The sequence below is a fragment of the Lacerta agilis genome, chromosome 8 (assembly GCF_009819535.1).
Source record: "Lacerta agilis isolate rLacAgi1 chromosome 8, rLacAgi1.pri, whole genome shotgun sequence".
Lineage (NCBI taxonomy): Eukaryota > Metazoa > Chordata > Lepidosauria > Squamata > Lacertidae > Lacerta > Lacerta agilis.
Genome location: NC_046319.1, coordinates 18,433,930 through 18,448,307, shown reverse-complemented (window position 1 = coordinate 18,448,307; position 14,378 = coordinate 18,433,930). Strand labels below are relative to the sequence as shown.

Below are 14,378 nucleotides of genomic sequence, written 5' to 3'. Positions count from 1 at the left end.
GACAGGGGGGGGGGAGCAAAATCCCATGCTGCCACCTGAAGGCTTTCAGCAACTAAAATCTTGTTTGAAAGAAAGAAAATATCCTGAAATTTATTTATTGTTGATGTGTTCCAAGGATTCCACCTCCCCGCCGCAAGATAAATTTGCCATCCTCCAAAAACTAAGCCAAAACAAAACACACCACCGCTTCTCTGTTACCCAAACTGTTGGTGCTAGAAGCATCCCTTTTAGCATGGAACATATTCACACACAGCCAAAACGAGAAAACCTGGGGATAAAACTAACTGAGCAAGTTGGACATGTCACACTACAGTTGACTTAACTTCTACTCAAGCTCCTACTCCATCAACACCTCCAATAGACAGACAGACAGACAGACAGACAGACAGACAGACAGAAAGACAGAACGACAGAGTACAGTTGTACGTACCTTGATTTTGGAACAGCTTAGTTCCTGAACGTTTTGGCTCCCAAACACCACAAAACCAGAAGTGACTGTTCCGGTTTGCAAACTATTTTTGGAAGCTGAAAGTCCGACAGGGCTTTTGCAACTTTCGATTGGCTGCAGGAGCTTCCAATCATCCAATAAGAAAGCCACGTTTTGGTTTCTGAATGTTTTGGAAGTCGAACGGACTTCCGGAACAGATTCTGTTTGACTTCCAAGGTACGAGTGTATATATATATATAGAGAGAGAGAGAGAACCTTTGCACAGAATTTGAACTCAGAGCCAAGCTATATGTTCAGGAATGCAATTTCAAATAGCATTACATTGCAGTGCTGGAAGGCTGCATGGTTGAACATGGATGAAACTCTGCCAATAGAAAAGTAGCATGCCAGGAAGCTGGGTTATGGATCAGAGGTGCCGAGATTGCTAGATTTGCTGGTGAAATAACATACAACTTTAAGTGTACAATTTCCCTTTTCCAACAAAAGTACTTATGCAGCATGTCCCCCATTTTTAAGAACCATGGTGTCCAGATCAACATATTCACCATTTCATCTTAACATAGTTAAGAGGGAGAGAAACAGCATTTTAAATCAGATCCTCTACATTTCTCAGACTTGCAGGCTTTGACAAGGCTAAAGAACGCTGCTGTTTCCAGCTAAATTTCTCTATCAGAAGGATATCAGGTAGAGGACTCCGTGGGGATAGGAAGCCAACAAACCAAGGAGCAGTCTTGGTAGAGCTACAGAACATAAGAACACCTCCAGCTTCTAATCTGAAAAGGCAATTAGATCCAGCTGTAGAGTCTGAACGACAGAAATGAACAGGGCACAAATCTTGTCATAAAACTAAGAATAAGATTACAATCCTGTACCCTCTTATGTGGGAGGAAGCACGCCTGAACACCATGTGGTTTACTTCAGAGTAGATATAGTTAGGACTGCACTAAATGGTTATAAAATGTAAGGCAAGTGGCTTGAAATTCACATTTTTGAGTCAGCCTATTGCAAACATCTGGAGAATTTTGTGTGTATGTGTGTGTACATACAGAGTCAAGCAAAAACAGATTTCTTGGGTAGCAATAGGAGCATAGTACAGCACTGAGAACATAAATAAATTGTCGTTATGCAGTGTTGCATATTGTATCCTTTCAAATAAAAGATGCCTCAGTCAGTCACTATGAAAGGTGGAGTTGGACAGAATATAACTCAGGAGGATAGGGTGGGTGCATGAATACCCAATAGTGTTGGTAGCAAGCTCAAGGTCCACTCACATATAGGCCAAAGCAGTTTATATGGTCAACCCCCTGAAGAGATCTGCTCCCGTTCTTATGCTCTCTGTAAGAAAATGTCTCTAAACTACTACCTACCAGTCTGGAAAAAACAAGACAAATCATAGCTTCCATGCATTAATCAGGCAAGCAAAAGAACAAGAACAAAAAAAAACCTGTGGGTTGTATCCAACTCAGTCCTACACAGAGTGAATGTAATGAGTCTCATTAAGCCACAGCCATTAATTTCAATGGGTTTGCGATGAGCTGGATGAGCACTGGATACAACTCTATATAAGAACACACTCTATAGAGAGAGATCCTTCCTTCTGTTTCCAGCATGAGTTGCACAATCCAAAACTGCACCAACCATGTACAAGAGGGAGATACCAGCAAGGTTGGGGGGGAACCTTAGAGATGCAGAAGCACACAGGCAGCTTAATATAAGAAACACATGCCTGATAAGAAGTATAAGAAGTATAGTCCAAAAATAAGTAAAATTGCAATCAAAACCAAGTGCAAGATGGAATCAGTGAGAACACACCCAAACAGCTAAAGGGGGTGGGGTTTAAAATTATTCTGTGCCCACAGTCAGAAAAAAAGCAAAAATAAGTCATAACAGCTCATCTAAAAGTCAAAAGGGACCACCCACATGCCATTCCACTTCATTGGTTGTTCTGTTATCATTCTCCAGTGTTACCAATATTACTGCTGTTTAGAGGACCACTTTTGCACCACAGCACAACAAAAGAACAAGGGAAGAAAACATGGAATGCTTGTGGTATCGGAAGTTACAAGATTTCTGAAGCAAGTTGCAGGACATGCACAAACTGAGAACAAAGCAGCATGTCCACCTTGAAACTTTTGCAGGTGCAAACAGTATTGAAAGCAAGATCACATATGACCACTCCAATACCATCAGTGAGTACAAATCACCCATAAAAGGGATGCCTGGAGGGGTCTTTCCGCAATCTGGGCATCTAATCTGAGAAGGTCCGATCTCACATCAGTCAGCTGCAGCTTGTAAGGCAAAAGGGCATGGAGTTAAGGCCTTGGTTCTCCAGCTATTATTGGACTACAACTACCCATCATCCCTAGCTAGCAGGACCAGTGGTCAAGGATGGTGGGAACTGTAGTCCAAAAAGAGGCAAAGTTCCACACGTGGAAAAATGAATCTTCTGTGCTATTTCATACCTTGTGCTATAGAGCACCAAGAAAGAAAATTAAAACCAATTGCAAAATTGTTCTTGCACTTGCCCCCCCCAAGCTTACGGAATCTCTTCTGGAAACAGAAAGTGCCATGGAACCTCTTGTGCAACAGCAGAAAGAAATGTTTCCCTTCCAACTCCAAAATCAAGAACTAAACAAAACCACAGTGTATAATGCAACAGTCCACAGAAGTCGATAGCCCAGATGTAGTTAAAATTATTACCAGCATCATCCCTCCATCAGCCCTCAGAACACTAACACAAGTCATTTGTGGCACTTCGACAACCTGAACATGGCGGGAGGCAACCCAATCTACACATAAATAAGTCCTGGAGGCAGTCTTTGCTTCTCCACAGACAAATGGTAGTTTATAGGCATACAACAGAAAGCTCTGTTTGACTTACCTACTGTGATGACATTTGTGGAAAGGAAATGCTGGCAGTTTATGCTTCCTGACAAGGAGTCTTCCGGTTGCCCCAAATCACCCAGCATGGCTTCCAGAGTTGCCAGAAGCAAATCAGAAGACCTCGTCAAGATGTGAGTGTATGCAGTTGTCAGGAGACACCACCAGGAAACTTCAGGTATATGAAAATCAGTTCTAGCAGTAACATAATCCACTGGAATTGATTTTAGAAAGCTATTCCATGCCCATTGGTCCAATTAAGCCCAGTATTGTCTGTTCTGGTATTTCCTGACCCTGTATCAGAAAGACTTCTAATTGGAGATATCAGAGAGGGAACCTGGGATTTTCTGCACACTGAGCATTTGGTCTCCTGAAGCTAAGTGAAAGGCAGTCTCCCAACAGCTGGATAAAAGCTTCCTTCAAAATATCAGCAGCCCAGGATTCAACAAGCCTAGTGTCTTTAGTCAGTGCTATTCTCTGCCACGATCTTCCAGTTAGGAGGGCGAAAACTCATGAGTGGGCAGTAACAAAAGGTCACATTGTCATTGTCTTCCAAACCAGGAGCCTTTGAGTACTGTGTTTGTTCACTGGGTATTTAAATGCAAAGGTTTCTTCTTCTTCTTCCCCTTTCCCCTGGGTCACGTTGCACACCTGTGAAAAAAACAAAAATGCATCAGTATTGTTCATTCGGGCATTTCATAAATATGTTCTTCATCTTTTTATATATATAAATGGCTACCTTTTTATTATCAACACTACGCTTCTTTTACCTGTAATGTCCCTGCGGGAGAGCCTTTATTATGCGATGAAAAGGATAGCAGCTTCTTAAATAGAACTCTCAACAGTCGCAGAGTTCTTTGGAAGAATCAGGGCTATAGAACTGATGTTGTAACAAAAAAAAGGTGGACTCCTGAGGGGTGACCTATTTAGGTTTATCTTAGGGACCTTTCCTTCAATTCTCAACTCTTCTTACAATCTCTAGTCCCTTTCAGTTGTAGAGAGACTGGAGTGAAAGTATGCAGGCAAGAGTCTTCCCAGTTGCTCGCCGAGCAGCAAACCTCCCCTCCCTTTCCAATGTTCTAGCCCAGGGCTGACTCCAGGTTTAAACTGCCACCTTAGTCTCCCACAACACCACCACCCCGCCCCAATATAGTATTCATTTATTCAAATATTAGTATCCTGCCCTGCTAACTCATTCACATTGCCGTGAGTGCAAATTTCAAAGGACAGCTGTTTTTCGGTTCACATATTGTTTCGGGAAGTGTACACTTCCCCCCAGTCCCTATTCTGCACCCACACAAATTGCCCGTACCACCAGGTGTGCATCTGCCTACCTAGGATGCTGCAGAAGGAGGCAGGGATGGGGGAAGGGCAAATCCCAAGGGATTTGTCAGCACAGTCAACTGTTTGCTTAAGGGTTTGTTCTCAAGCAGGAGATTCCATCGGAATGAAGTATTGCAGTTCAAGTGCCCATCCCAAACAGCAGTGTTTTCCAAACTGGGGGGTTGGAGCCAAGTTGTAACAATAGCAGTTCTTTGAGCACCAGGGGTGGGAGGAGAGAGATCGTTGTACCAACTCCCAATTCTTGCCATCTCAGGGGTGGGGGGAAAGCTTCTTATTTGGTCACAAACAAATGCTGCATTTTGAAACATCACGCAGGGATAGGGAGGAGTTGTAGGCAGCTGCTGCAAGGGAGATAAGGGGGCTTATAACAACAACATTTTTATTTATTTTTACCCTGCCCATCTGGGTGGCTTGCCCCAGCCGCTCTGGGCATCTTCCAGCAAATAAGTCAAGGGGTCAGCTAAGCTTCAGAACTGGGTCAGGGTGGGGGAGAGAGAGAGAGAGATAAAGAGATAAAGGAAACGCTGAATCTGGTGTGTTGACTTGAACTCACCACTTGGGAATCCCCCACCCCAAAAATGCAAAATGTTTACGAACAAGCGACAGCGGAATTGCAAAGTCAAGTGAAAGCAGTAGCAGAAGGATTTGACAAGAGAATGCAGGACACTTGGCTCTGTCAAGAGGGGAGCTCTCTTCCTCCTCAGCTCAGCTTTCAAACACCCAGCTGAGCATTAGGAGAAGCCTCTCTGGCCCAGCTCCCTCCAGCCCTTAAATAAATAATTTTAAAAAAATTAAAAAAATTGTTGTTGTTTTTTAATCCCGCCCTTCCTCCCTCTTGGCTGAGGCTTGCTTCCTGCTTCCTTCCCAAATCCTTCATAGCCGCTATATCCCACAAGAAGCGGAGCACATCTCCATAACCTCCTAAGATTGTTGGAGCTCCTCCTGTCTTGGTCTCTGTTACCTTGTTGATAGGGTGATGAGCTCCTGCCCGCATCACCTAGGAACAGGGGAAGCTGAACATTTGTCTATCCAGAACTGACTGGCAGCAACTCCCCAGGATATCTGAAAGGGAGTCTCTCCCAGCCCTACTTGAAGATATCAGGAACTGAACCTGGGGCCTTTTGTATGAAAAGCTCTATATGTGTCCCTACCTCTCCTTAATGCCATTTTTTTTCACCCCCTAAAAATGGTACACCTTACCAAACCATGTTCAAAACACAGCCTCCCGTCTTGACCCCCCCCCCCCCGCAAAAGTGCCTGGGGGAAGAGGAATGAGGTCTTTGTGTCCCAACCAGCAAAGATGTAGGCATATCTAATTACACAGCAGCAGCCCAACAGACAATCGCTCTTTCATCAGCGGAAAGAAAACGTTAGGAGACTTGTGTGTAAAGATGCCCATTTTGTGTTTCGACATTTGCCGTATAGAGGCTAGTAGGGGCTTGGAGCGGCTCCGGTTTATCTTCTCATTGTAAATTAACAATGCATAGCATGTACAGAAGCGGCGGGGGAAGGAAGAGAAACCGCATGACATATGCAAGTTATGAGATGAAGAAGCACATCAGAAGTCGGGAGATCAAAACCAAACAACATACTTTGGAAGCTGCATCGGACATTCGGCTTCCAAAAATAGTTTGCAAACCGGGACACTCACTTCCGGGTTTGCAGCATTCAGGAGCCAAAACGTTCGAGAACTAAGCTGTTCGAAAACCAAGGTACAACTACTACAAAAAAAATGATGTGATGGCCACCAACTTTTAGGCACCTTTGAATGGGTGTTCATGGAAGAAGAAAATGTTATCAACGGCAACATTGCACCAGCCTATGTGTGTAATCAGTTCAGCTTTTGAAAAGCTGGACCTTAAATAGTTTGTTAAGATACTTCCCAAACCACTGCTCTAAAGGTCAGATCAATAGAGCTATTTTTAAGAAGAGGAGCCTTTAGATGCCTTTATGTTTCTGGATCTGTTTGTGAGGTTTATCAACCAAGGTTGCTTGAGGACATGGAGACATCCGTAGCACTGACTCAGTGGCACCTGCAAGCCAGATGCTAACCCATCCCATAGAGCAGCATGAGCAAGTTCAGCACATATAAACTGTTAAAATAAACACATTTGTCCTGCACATTTTTTTTTTTAAAAAAGCACTCCCTTTAATGTAAAGCATGTGTGCTCTGTAACAACGCATTATCTTTTCTCGTAGCCACAGCCCGCTAACCACAGAGCTGAACCACTTGGCGTCTACATGTGTAAATGCAGGGCCAGCTACAATTTTTGGGGGGAGGGGGGTGGAACTAGCCAACCAGCCAATCATTCTGTCAAACCAGAATACAAATTAACAGCATGAGAGCACAGAAGCAGATGTTCACCTCTCCAGCCACTTTGACACAATGCACCTCGAGAAATTTACAGTAGCAAAACGTGGCAAATGTAACTAAGGCAGAGGCCCATGGGTAAGGGTGGCCATCTGTTGAGGTTCACAGGCATTACTCATTCTGAAATCAATAACCAACCCACCCACCCCCACTGTAGGTGTGGTGCCACATTTTTCCAGTTACACACACACACACACACACACACACACACACACAAGTTGCTTTCATTGGGGTAGCTTGGACTAAGGGAAAGGCCATCTTACAAGAGGCATTCTTACTTACACCCACAGTGGAACATCTGTTGGGTATGTCTAGTTTCCTGCATGCACATCCTAGACTTCCTTCTGTTGATATGTCTACCTCCTGGGGCTCCTTTGTGAGGAAGGGTTGGATACAAGTGCAATATAGAATAGAATAGAATAGAATAGAATAGAATAGAATAGAATAGAATAGAATAGAATAGTCTAAACCACAGAGCCTAGGGCTTGCCGACTGAAAGGTTGGCAGTTCGAATCCCCGCAATGGGGTGAGCTCCCGTTGTTCAGTCCCAGCTCCTGCCCACCTAGCAGTTCAAAAGCACGTCAAGTGCAAGTAGATAAATAGGTACCACTCCGGCGGGAAGGTAAACGGCATTTCCATGCATTGCTCTGGGTCGCCAGAAGAGGCTTAGTCATGCTGGCCACATGACCCGGAAGCTGTCTGCGGACAAACGCTGGCTCCCTCGGCCTATAGAGTGAGATGAGCACACAACCCCAGAGTCGTCCGCGACTGGACCTAACTGTCAGGGGTACCTTTACCTTTACTTCACATGGACCCCTTCAGCCATAAAAATCCAAGTTACCAAAAACATAAACTACTTTGTTCTCTTTTCCCACCCTGCAGCAATCTATTGAAGGCAGCTGCTCTTAATTCTGATCTCCTCTCCATGTTCAATTATGCCAGGGTGATGCAGTAGGTTTTTTCCCTTTAAGAAAACAAACCCATTACAGTCCTACGAGCTTTGAAAGACATTTACATACAGATTGTGCCAGCCGTTCCAAAACAAAAAAACTTAAGGAAAGAATATATAATCAAGTCTGTATGCTCAAGTCTTATGATAACACAGAAGCATTTTCAGGTCCAAATTATAATGCTTGACAATAACAGCATCAGGGAAGATTGTGTTTGCTCAACTTTGCCTAAACTTAGCCAGCTGCAGGAATTTCGAATTTAACTCTCAGATGTTCAAGTGAGGAGAGTGCAGTTGTGCTTAGGTGCTTGTGGGCTTTCCATAGTCATCTGGTTGGCCGCTGTGAGAACATGATGCTGGACTAGCTGGGCCATCGGCCTGATCCAGCAGCTTCTTCCTTTGAAGCTTGGTTATCCACTGACAAAGCTGGGACTAGTAGCACTGAGGCTTCTTATACTGAAGGGGGAAGTTGTAGGGTCGTTTCAGGTTCTAGGTACATCCTCTTGGTGTCTGATTGGTGGAGAAGTTGGAGCTGGGCCTGTTGCCAGCTGATACCTGTGGGAAGTCATAAGGAAGCCAAAAGGGACTGCAGAAAACCCCACCATTAGGGATACCAACTTGATATGGATTGAAGAGAGCATAACAGAGAGAGCATTTGCAGAGTGCTTAGAGGGTGTTCCCTACTTTACACAATTTCATTTATGTGCACAGGGGTCCTGATCATAACCCCCGTGTAACAGGGGTGGGGAATGTCTGTACTCAGACACTAGGAGACAGGAATGAGGGTGGATTTCAGATGGGAAACTGGTGTGTGGCTTGTCTCCAGATTGGGGACACATTCCAGATTAAGGCTCTGTACAGCTGCATCTCCTGCATCTCTTAAAAAAAAAAAAAAAAGTCTGATGCCAGAACCTGTGTGGCGAGAGGGCTCAAAAGTTGCAGGACCACGGATAGCACCAAGGGTGCAATTTGCTCCCACCAAGGACTTATCCACACTCATCTTTTGCCCTGCTCTTTTAGGCACAGGTCCGCGCTTAAACGTTCTGTGTCCAAGCATGCGTGCCTTTTGCCCCAAAAGTTTTCCCCACAAAAACCTGCTCTTTAGCATTCAATTGGAACAAACATCAATTTGGGTTTTCCATAGACTAGTGTTTGCTCTTAGCTTTAGGAGTGGGTTTTTGCAGGAAAAGCTATGGTGGGGGGGGGGAGGTCACCCGGACACAGAGTTTTAAAGCACAGACCACGCATTAAAAGAGCAGAAGAGTGTGCAGGTGCCCCAAGCCTTTTTGAACCTCCGTCCGCATGTTGATAGCAGTGGATTCTTAAAGGGTCATCTTTGTGGCCTGAACATGGTCACTCATCCTCTCTCCCATGGGTTCCCTCCTAGTTTTCTCCCTGTGCCATTGGACCAGTGAGTTCCTGTGGGAGATGCCCAACTCCTCAGGCTCCAGGGAAGCTGAGCATGAGGATATAGCTCTGGCCCTATGGGCACAAAAGGACATTTTGAGGGCTTATGTCCATCAGCCTCATTGGTCTGAACCCCAGCAGCAGGTTCAGATCCCTGCACCTGTTCTGGTTCCTTAACTCAAGACTCTTTACCCTCTAACTCTTGATTGCTGCTAAACAGTGGCCAGTTGGTGTCATATTGCACAAATTCTTAATGACTTGCACTGCTGGCCAGTGTAGTTACCCTCTGAATTTTCAAGGCCTTGAACAACTCGAGATCTACATACTTGAAGGAGTGTCTGCCTGAATAGACCTGTCCAGATGTTAAGATAGGACAAGGAGGCATTTCTCAATGTCTTTCCGTAACCAGGAGACATTCACTGTGCAGTGATGCAAGAGAAGACCACCTTCACAGTGGCACCCAGACTGTGGATCTCTCCCTGCCCTCTGAAATTCATCAGATTCCAGCTTACAATTTGTTGTTTTTAAGGGAATTTTATTCTGACCTTCCCAGAGCACTTTGGCTATTGCAGAGGTTGTGGATATGTTAAGTCAACAAATAAAGCATGCTTTCAAAAGAAGAAAAACTGAAAACACCATAATGTGTAATTTTATCCCTTAGCGGTTTATGCAAAGTCCCGGTAACATAATATACAGTACATGTATCACCATTGTCGATTATGAACTCTTTTTAATTGCTTTGTTGGCTAATAGCTTCCACTGTTATGGAACAGAGCATTAATTCATTTAGGTTTCTTTGGTATCAACAGACAGGAGGGGTGTGTTTTATCCCTCCCTGCTGTTCAAAACCAACTCCATCATATCATACGCTGCACAAGCTGTGTTTATAGCAAAGCAGTTGCAGTAGTTATCCATTTGTAAGGTTTCATTATCTGTTGCAGCAAAGCCTTTGTCATAAAGCAAAGAAAGAAGAAAATGATAGCAGCTTGTAAAAATGGGAGCTCAAGGTGCCCTGTGTTTTGTAGTAGACACATGAAGTTTACACGCACATACACAGAGGCAAGTATTATTTACTGGTCTATGCTGCTGCCCTTCAGAAACAGGGGGAGTTAGAAGTTTGCTGCAGGCTACTACAGTGAGGGGGGAAAGTATTTGATCCCCTGCTAAATTTGCCCATTTGCCCTCTGACGAAGAAATGACCAGTCCATAATTGTAATGGTAGGTTTATTGTAGCTGTGAGAGACGGAATAACAACAGGAAAACCCCCAGAAACCCAGAAGACAAAAGTCAGAGATTGATGTGTATTATAATGAGTGAAATAAGTATTTGATCCCAAATCAACCAGCCAGATGTCAGGCTACCTGGTATCTTCACTGTATGTAACGAGCTGAGATTAGAAGCACCTGCTGTAAGGGAGAGGTCTTACCTGTAATCCCAGCTCATTACAGTACCTGTACAAAAGAAGCAATCAATCCAGCAGATTCCAAAGTAGCCACCATGACCAAGACCAAAGAGCTGTCCAAGGATGTCAGGGACAAGATTGTAGACCTGCACAAGGCTGTACTGGGCTACAAGACTATTGCCAAGCAGCTTGGTGAGAAGGTGACAACAGTTGGTGCAATAATTTGCAAATGGAAGAAACACAAAATAACTGTCAACCTCCCTCAGTCTGGGGCTCCATGCAAGATCTCATCTTGTGGAGTTGCAATGATCATGAGAACGGTGATGAAGCAGCCCAGAACTACACGGGGAGAACTTGTCAATGATCTCAGGGCAGCAGGGACCATAGTCACCATGAAAACAGTTGGTAACACACTACACCATGAAGGACTGAGATCTTGCAGAGCCTGCAAGGTCCCCTTGCTCAAGACAGCACATGTACAAGCCCATCTGCAGTTTGCCAATGCACATCTGAATGACCCAGAGGAGAACTGGGTGAAAGTGTTGTGGTCAGAAGAGACCAAAATTGAGCTCTTTGGCATCAACTCAACTCGCAATGTTTGGAGGAGAAATGCTGCCTACAACCCCAAGAACACCATTTCCACCATCAAACATGGATGGGGACATACTACGCTTTCGGGGTGTTTTTCTGCTAATGGGACAAGACACCTTCACCGCATCGAAGGGAAGATAGACGGGACCATGTATTGTCAAATCTTGGGTGAGCACCTCCTTCCCTCAGCAAGGGCATTGAAAATGGGTTGAGGATGGGTATTCCAGCATGACAATGACCCAAAACACACAGCCAAGGCAACCAAGGAGTGGCTCAAGAAGAAGCACATTAAGGTCCTGGAGTGGCCTAGCCAGTCTCTACACCTTAATCCCATTGAAAATCTGTTGAGGGAGCTGAAGGTTCAAGTAGCTACACATCAGCCTCGAAATCTTATTGACTTGGAGAGGATCTGCAAAGAGGAGTGGGACAAAATACCTCCTGAGATGTGTGCAAACCTGGTGACCACCTACAAGAAACGTCTGGCTTCTGTAATTGCCAACAAGGGTTTTTCCACCAAGTACTAAGTCATCTTTGGCAATGCACATCAATCTCTGACTTTTGTCTCCTGGGTTTCTGGGGGTTTTCCTGTTGTTATTTTGTCTCTCACAGCTACAATAAACCTACCATTACAATTATGGACTGGTCATTTCTTCGTCAGAGGGCAAACAGGCAAATTTAGCAGGGGATCAAATACTTTCCCCCCCCCCTCACTGTAGCAGGAAATAATTATTCCTACAGAGCAAAAAAGATAATGAATGATAGCAATGTTCTGCAATTATTCAGGGAGTCTTTTGTGGCAGTTAAAAGAAACGAAAGAGTCAGGTGAGTTATTTGCAATAACTCTCTGTAAAGATCAGGGCAATACATTGCAGACTTTGCAAAAGTAGGAGAAATGTGTGGAGTTGCTGTTGGCATCCGTCTGTCTCAAAAAACAATGGAGTGCCTGGAAGAGACTGTGGCCAAGATGGCGGAAGTGGAGCAGAAGAAGCAGCGTATTTTCCGGAAGTTCTCCTATTGGGGTGTTGACCTGGACCAGCTCCTTGACATGTCCTACAAGCAGCTGATGCAGCTGTACAGCACCCGCCAGCACCGGTGGCTCAACTGTGGCCTGCGCCGCAAGCAGCACTCCCTCCTCAAGTGGCTGTGCAAGGCCAATAAAGAGGCCCTGCCCATGGAGAAGCCAGAGGTGGTCAAGACCCACCTGCGAGACATGATTATCCATTATCCTTCCAGAAATGGTGGGCAGCATGATGGGCATGTACAATGGGAAGACCTTCAACCAGGTGGAAATCAAGCCTGAAATGATTGGCCACTATTTGGGAGAGTTCTCCATCACTTATAAGCCCGCTAAGCACGGCCAACCTGGAATCGGGGCCACCCGCTCCTCTTGCTTCATTCCTCTGAAGTAAGGGGATTTGGGGAGAGTTGTGTCTCTCGTGTAAATAAAAGGGTTTCCCAACAACAACAACAAAACAATGGAGTGCACCTCCAGATTCTCCAGATTTAGCATTGTTATTTGTTAGCATACTATAGTTCTACTTTTATCTCTTTTTATTAATAGCTTGGAGAATGCACAGTATAACTAAAGTAAATCAGAGACATCCAGGAAGCCTATAACCCTAGGAGGTGGCTCTTTTGTGACCTCACAGACGCTCTTGGGTCAAAGGCTATCAATTATGCAATCCAGTCAACCTTCCGGTTTGACAGGCTCAGTGCTTCTGTTCAACACTCCCTGTTGCGCCCTGTATATGCACATGATTTTTTTAACTGTAATTTGCAATTAGTTTCATTGTAAGTCTGCTCCACAAAATAAGGCTCTAACAAGCTGCCAACAGGGGTAGTCATCACTTCTGTGACTTCAAGCTACTGTTGTGTATTTTAGATCCAAGGTGAACTAACTTTCTCCTGCTTGCGCCTGGAAGCAACTTAGCAACGGCATCAGCTTCAAATGGCATTAATTCTCCTCATGCTGTATTTAAACTGTGAAGTGCTGTGCTAATTTCTTCTTTAATTTGAAGAGTGTGTGAATACCATCATCAAGGCAACATTAATTCTCTCTCTCCTTACGCTCAAGGGGAATGAAATCTCCTTGGTCTCACAAAGCAAAGATTCAGCCAGGGCCATACAAAGGAATGTAAATACTGTACAGTTTATCAAGCATTTTTGGGAAGCAAGACGGCAGCCCGAAAAAGCTGGGAGGGTGGCCTTGTTCTGCACACTTTCTAGACTTTCACCACTTGGTATTCCATGGTCATAAAAGAGGGCCTTTGAGAAGCATTTCAGCTATTCTGAAACTGCATCCTGCAATATGCAGGGGTTGAAACCTAGAGAAACACTGCTTCCATTCAGAATTGGCATATACAAATGAATAGATACGGTGATTAAACAGGCTTGAATGTTTTGAATGATTAAGCAGGAAACTCAAGGAGAATGTAAACCAATAAAATGCACTGAACCAAAGAAGCCTAGAATGGCCTCAAGGAGATTCAAACAGTCTGGCTTATCTGCCCCCTTTTGAAAATATAATGTTGGATTTCCTCACCATGATGTCCCAGGGAAGGCTACAGAAATTTAAATGTACAGTATTTGAATCAGCTTGAAACAAATTACAGCCAAGAGACATGGGTAGGTCCTAACACAAGCATGCACATGCATGCACACACACACACACACACACACACACACACACAAATATATATGTATCAGGTGTAAAGAGGTCTGTCTTTGAGCACAACAGAAGAAGAGTTAAATCACAGTGTCAGTTCCCATGAAGCTGGTCCCTCTCTAGTTCATTCAAATGTCCCCACAGCCATACAGGAGCTTGCTGATATATAAACAGTTCTTATATACACATGAGAAAAATCTAAAGCAGCCTCACCTCTGCCTTGACCTGTGTGACAAACATTGTTTTCTGGTGCATTGTTGACCTTACTTGCCTTTTGGGGGGAAATCGGGAGATGATCTTAAAAAGCACCATTAGCATTGA

The 14,378-nt window shown here is 44.4% G+C and overlaps 1 protein-coding gene and 1 pseudogene across 1 annotated transcript in view; one reads left to right on the top strand and one right to left on the bottom strand.

Annotated features, from left to right (window-relative positions):
- The window catches only part of PLCH2 (phospholipase C eta 2), a 278,707-nt gene extending 274,732 nt beyond the window's left edge, over positions 1-3,975 (bottom strand). The window contains exon 1 of the mRNA XM_033156392.1: positions 3,330-3,975. Coding sequence (XP_033012283.1) covers positions 3,330-3,417 — 88 coding nt within the window. The 5' untranslated portion in view covers positions 3,418-3,975. The remainder of the gene's footprint in view (positions 1-3,329) is intronic.
- Positions 3,976-12,355: 8,380 nt separating this feature from the next.
- LOC117052166 lies at positions 12,356-12,854 on the top strand (annotated as a pseudogene).
- Positions 12,855-14,378: the final 1,524 nt, after the last annotated feature.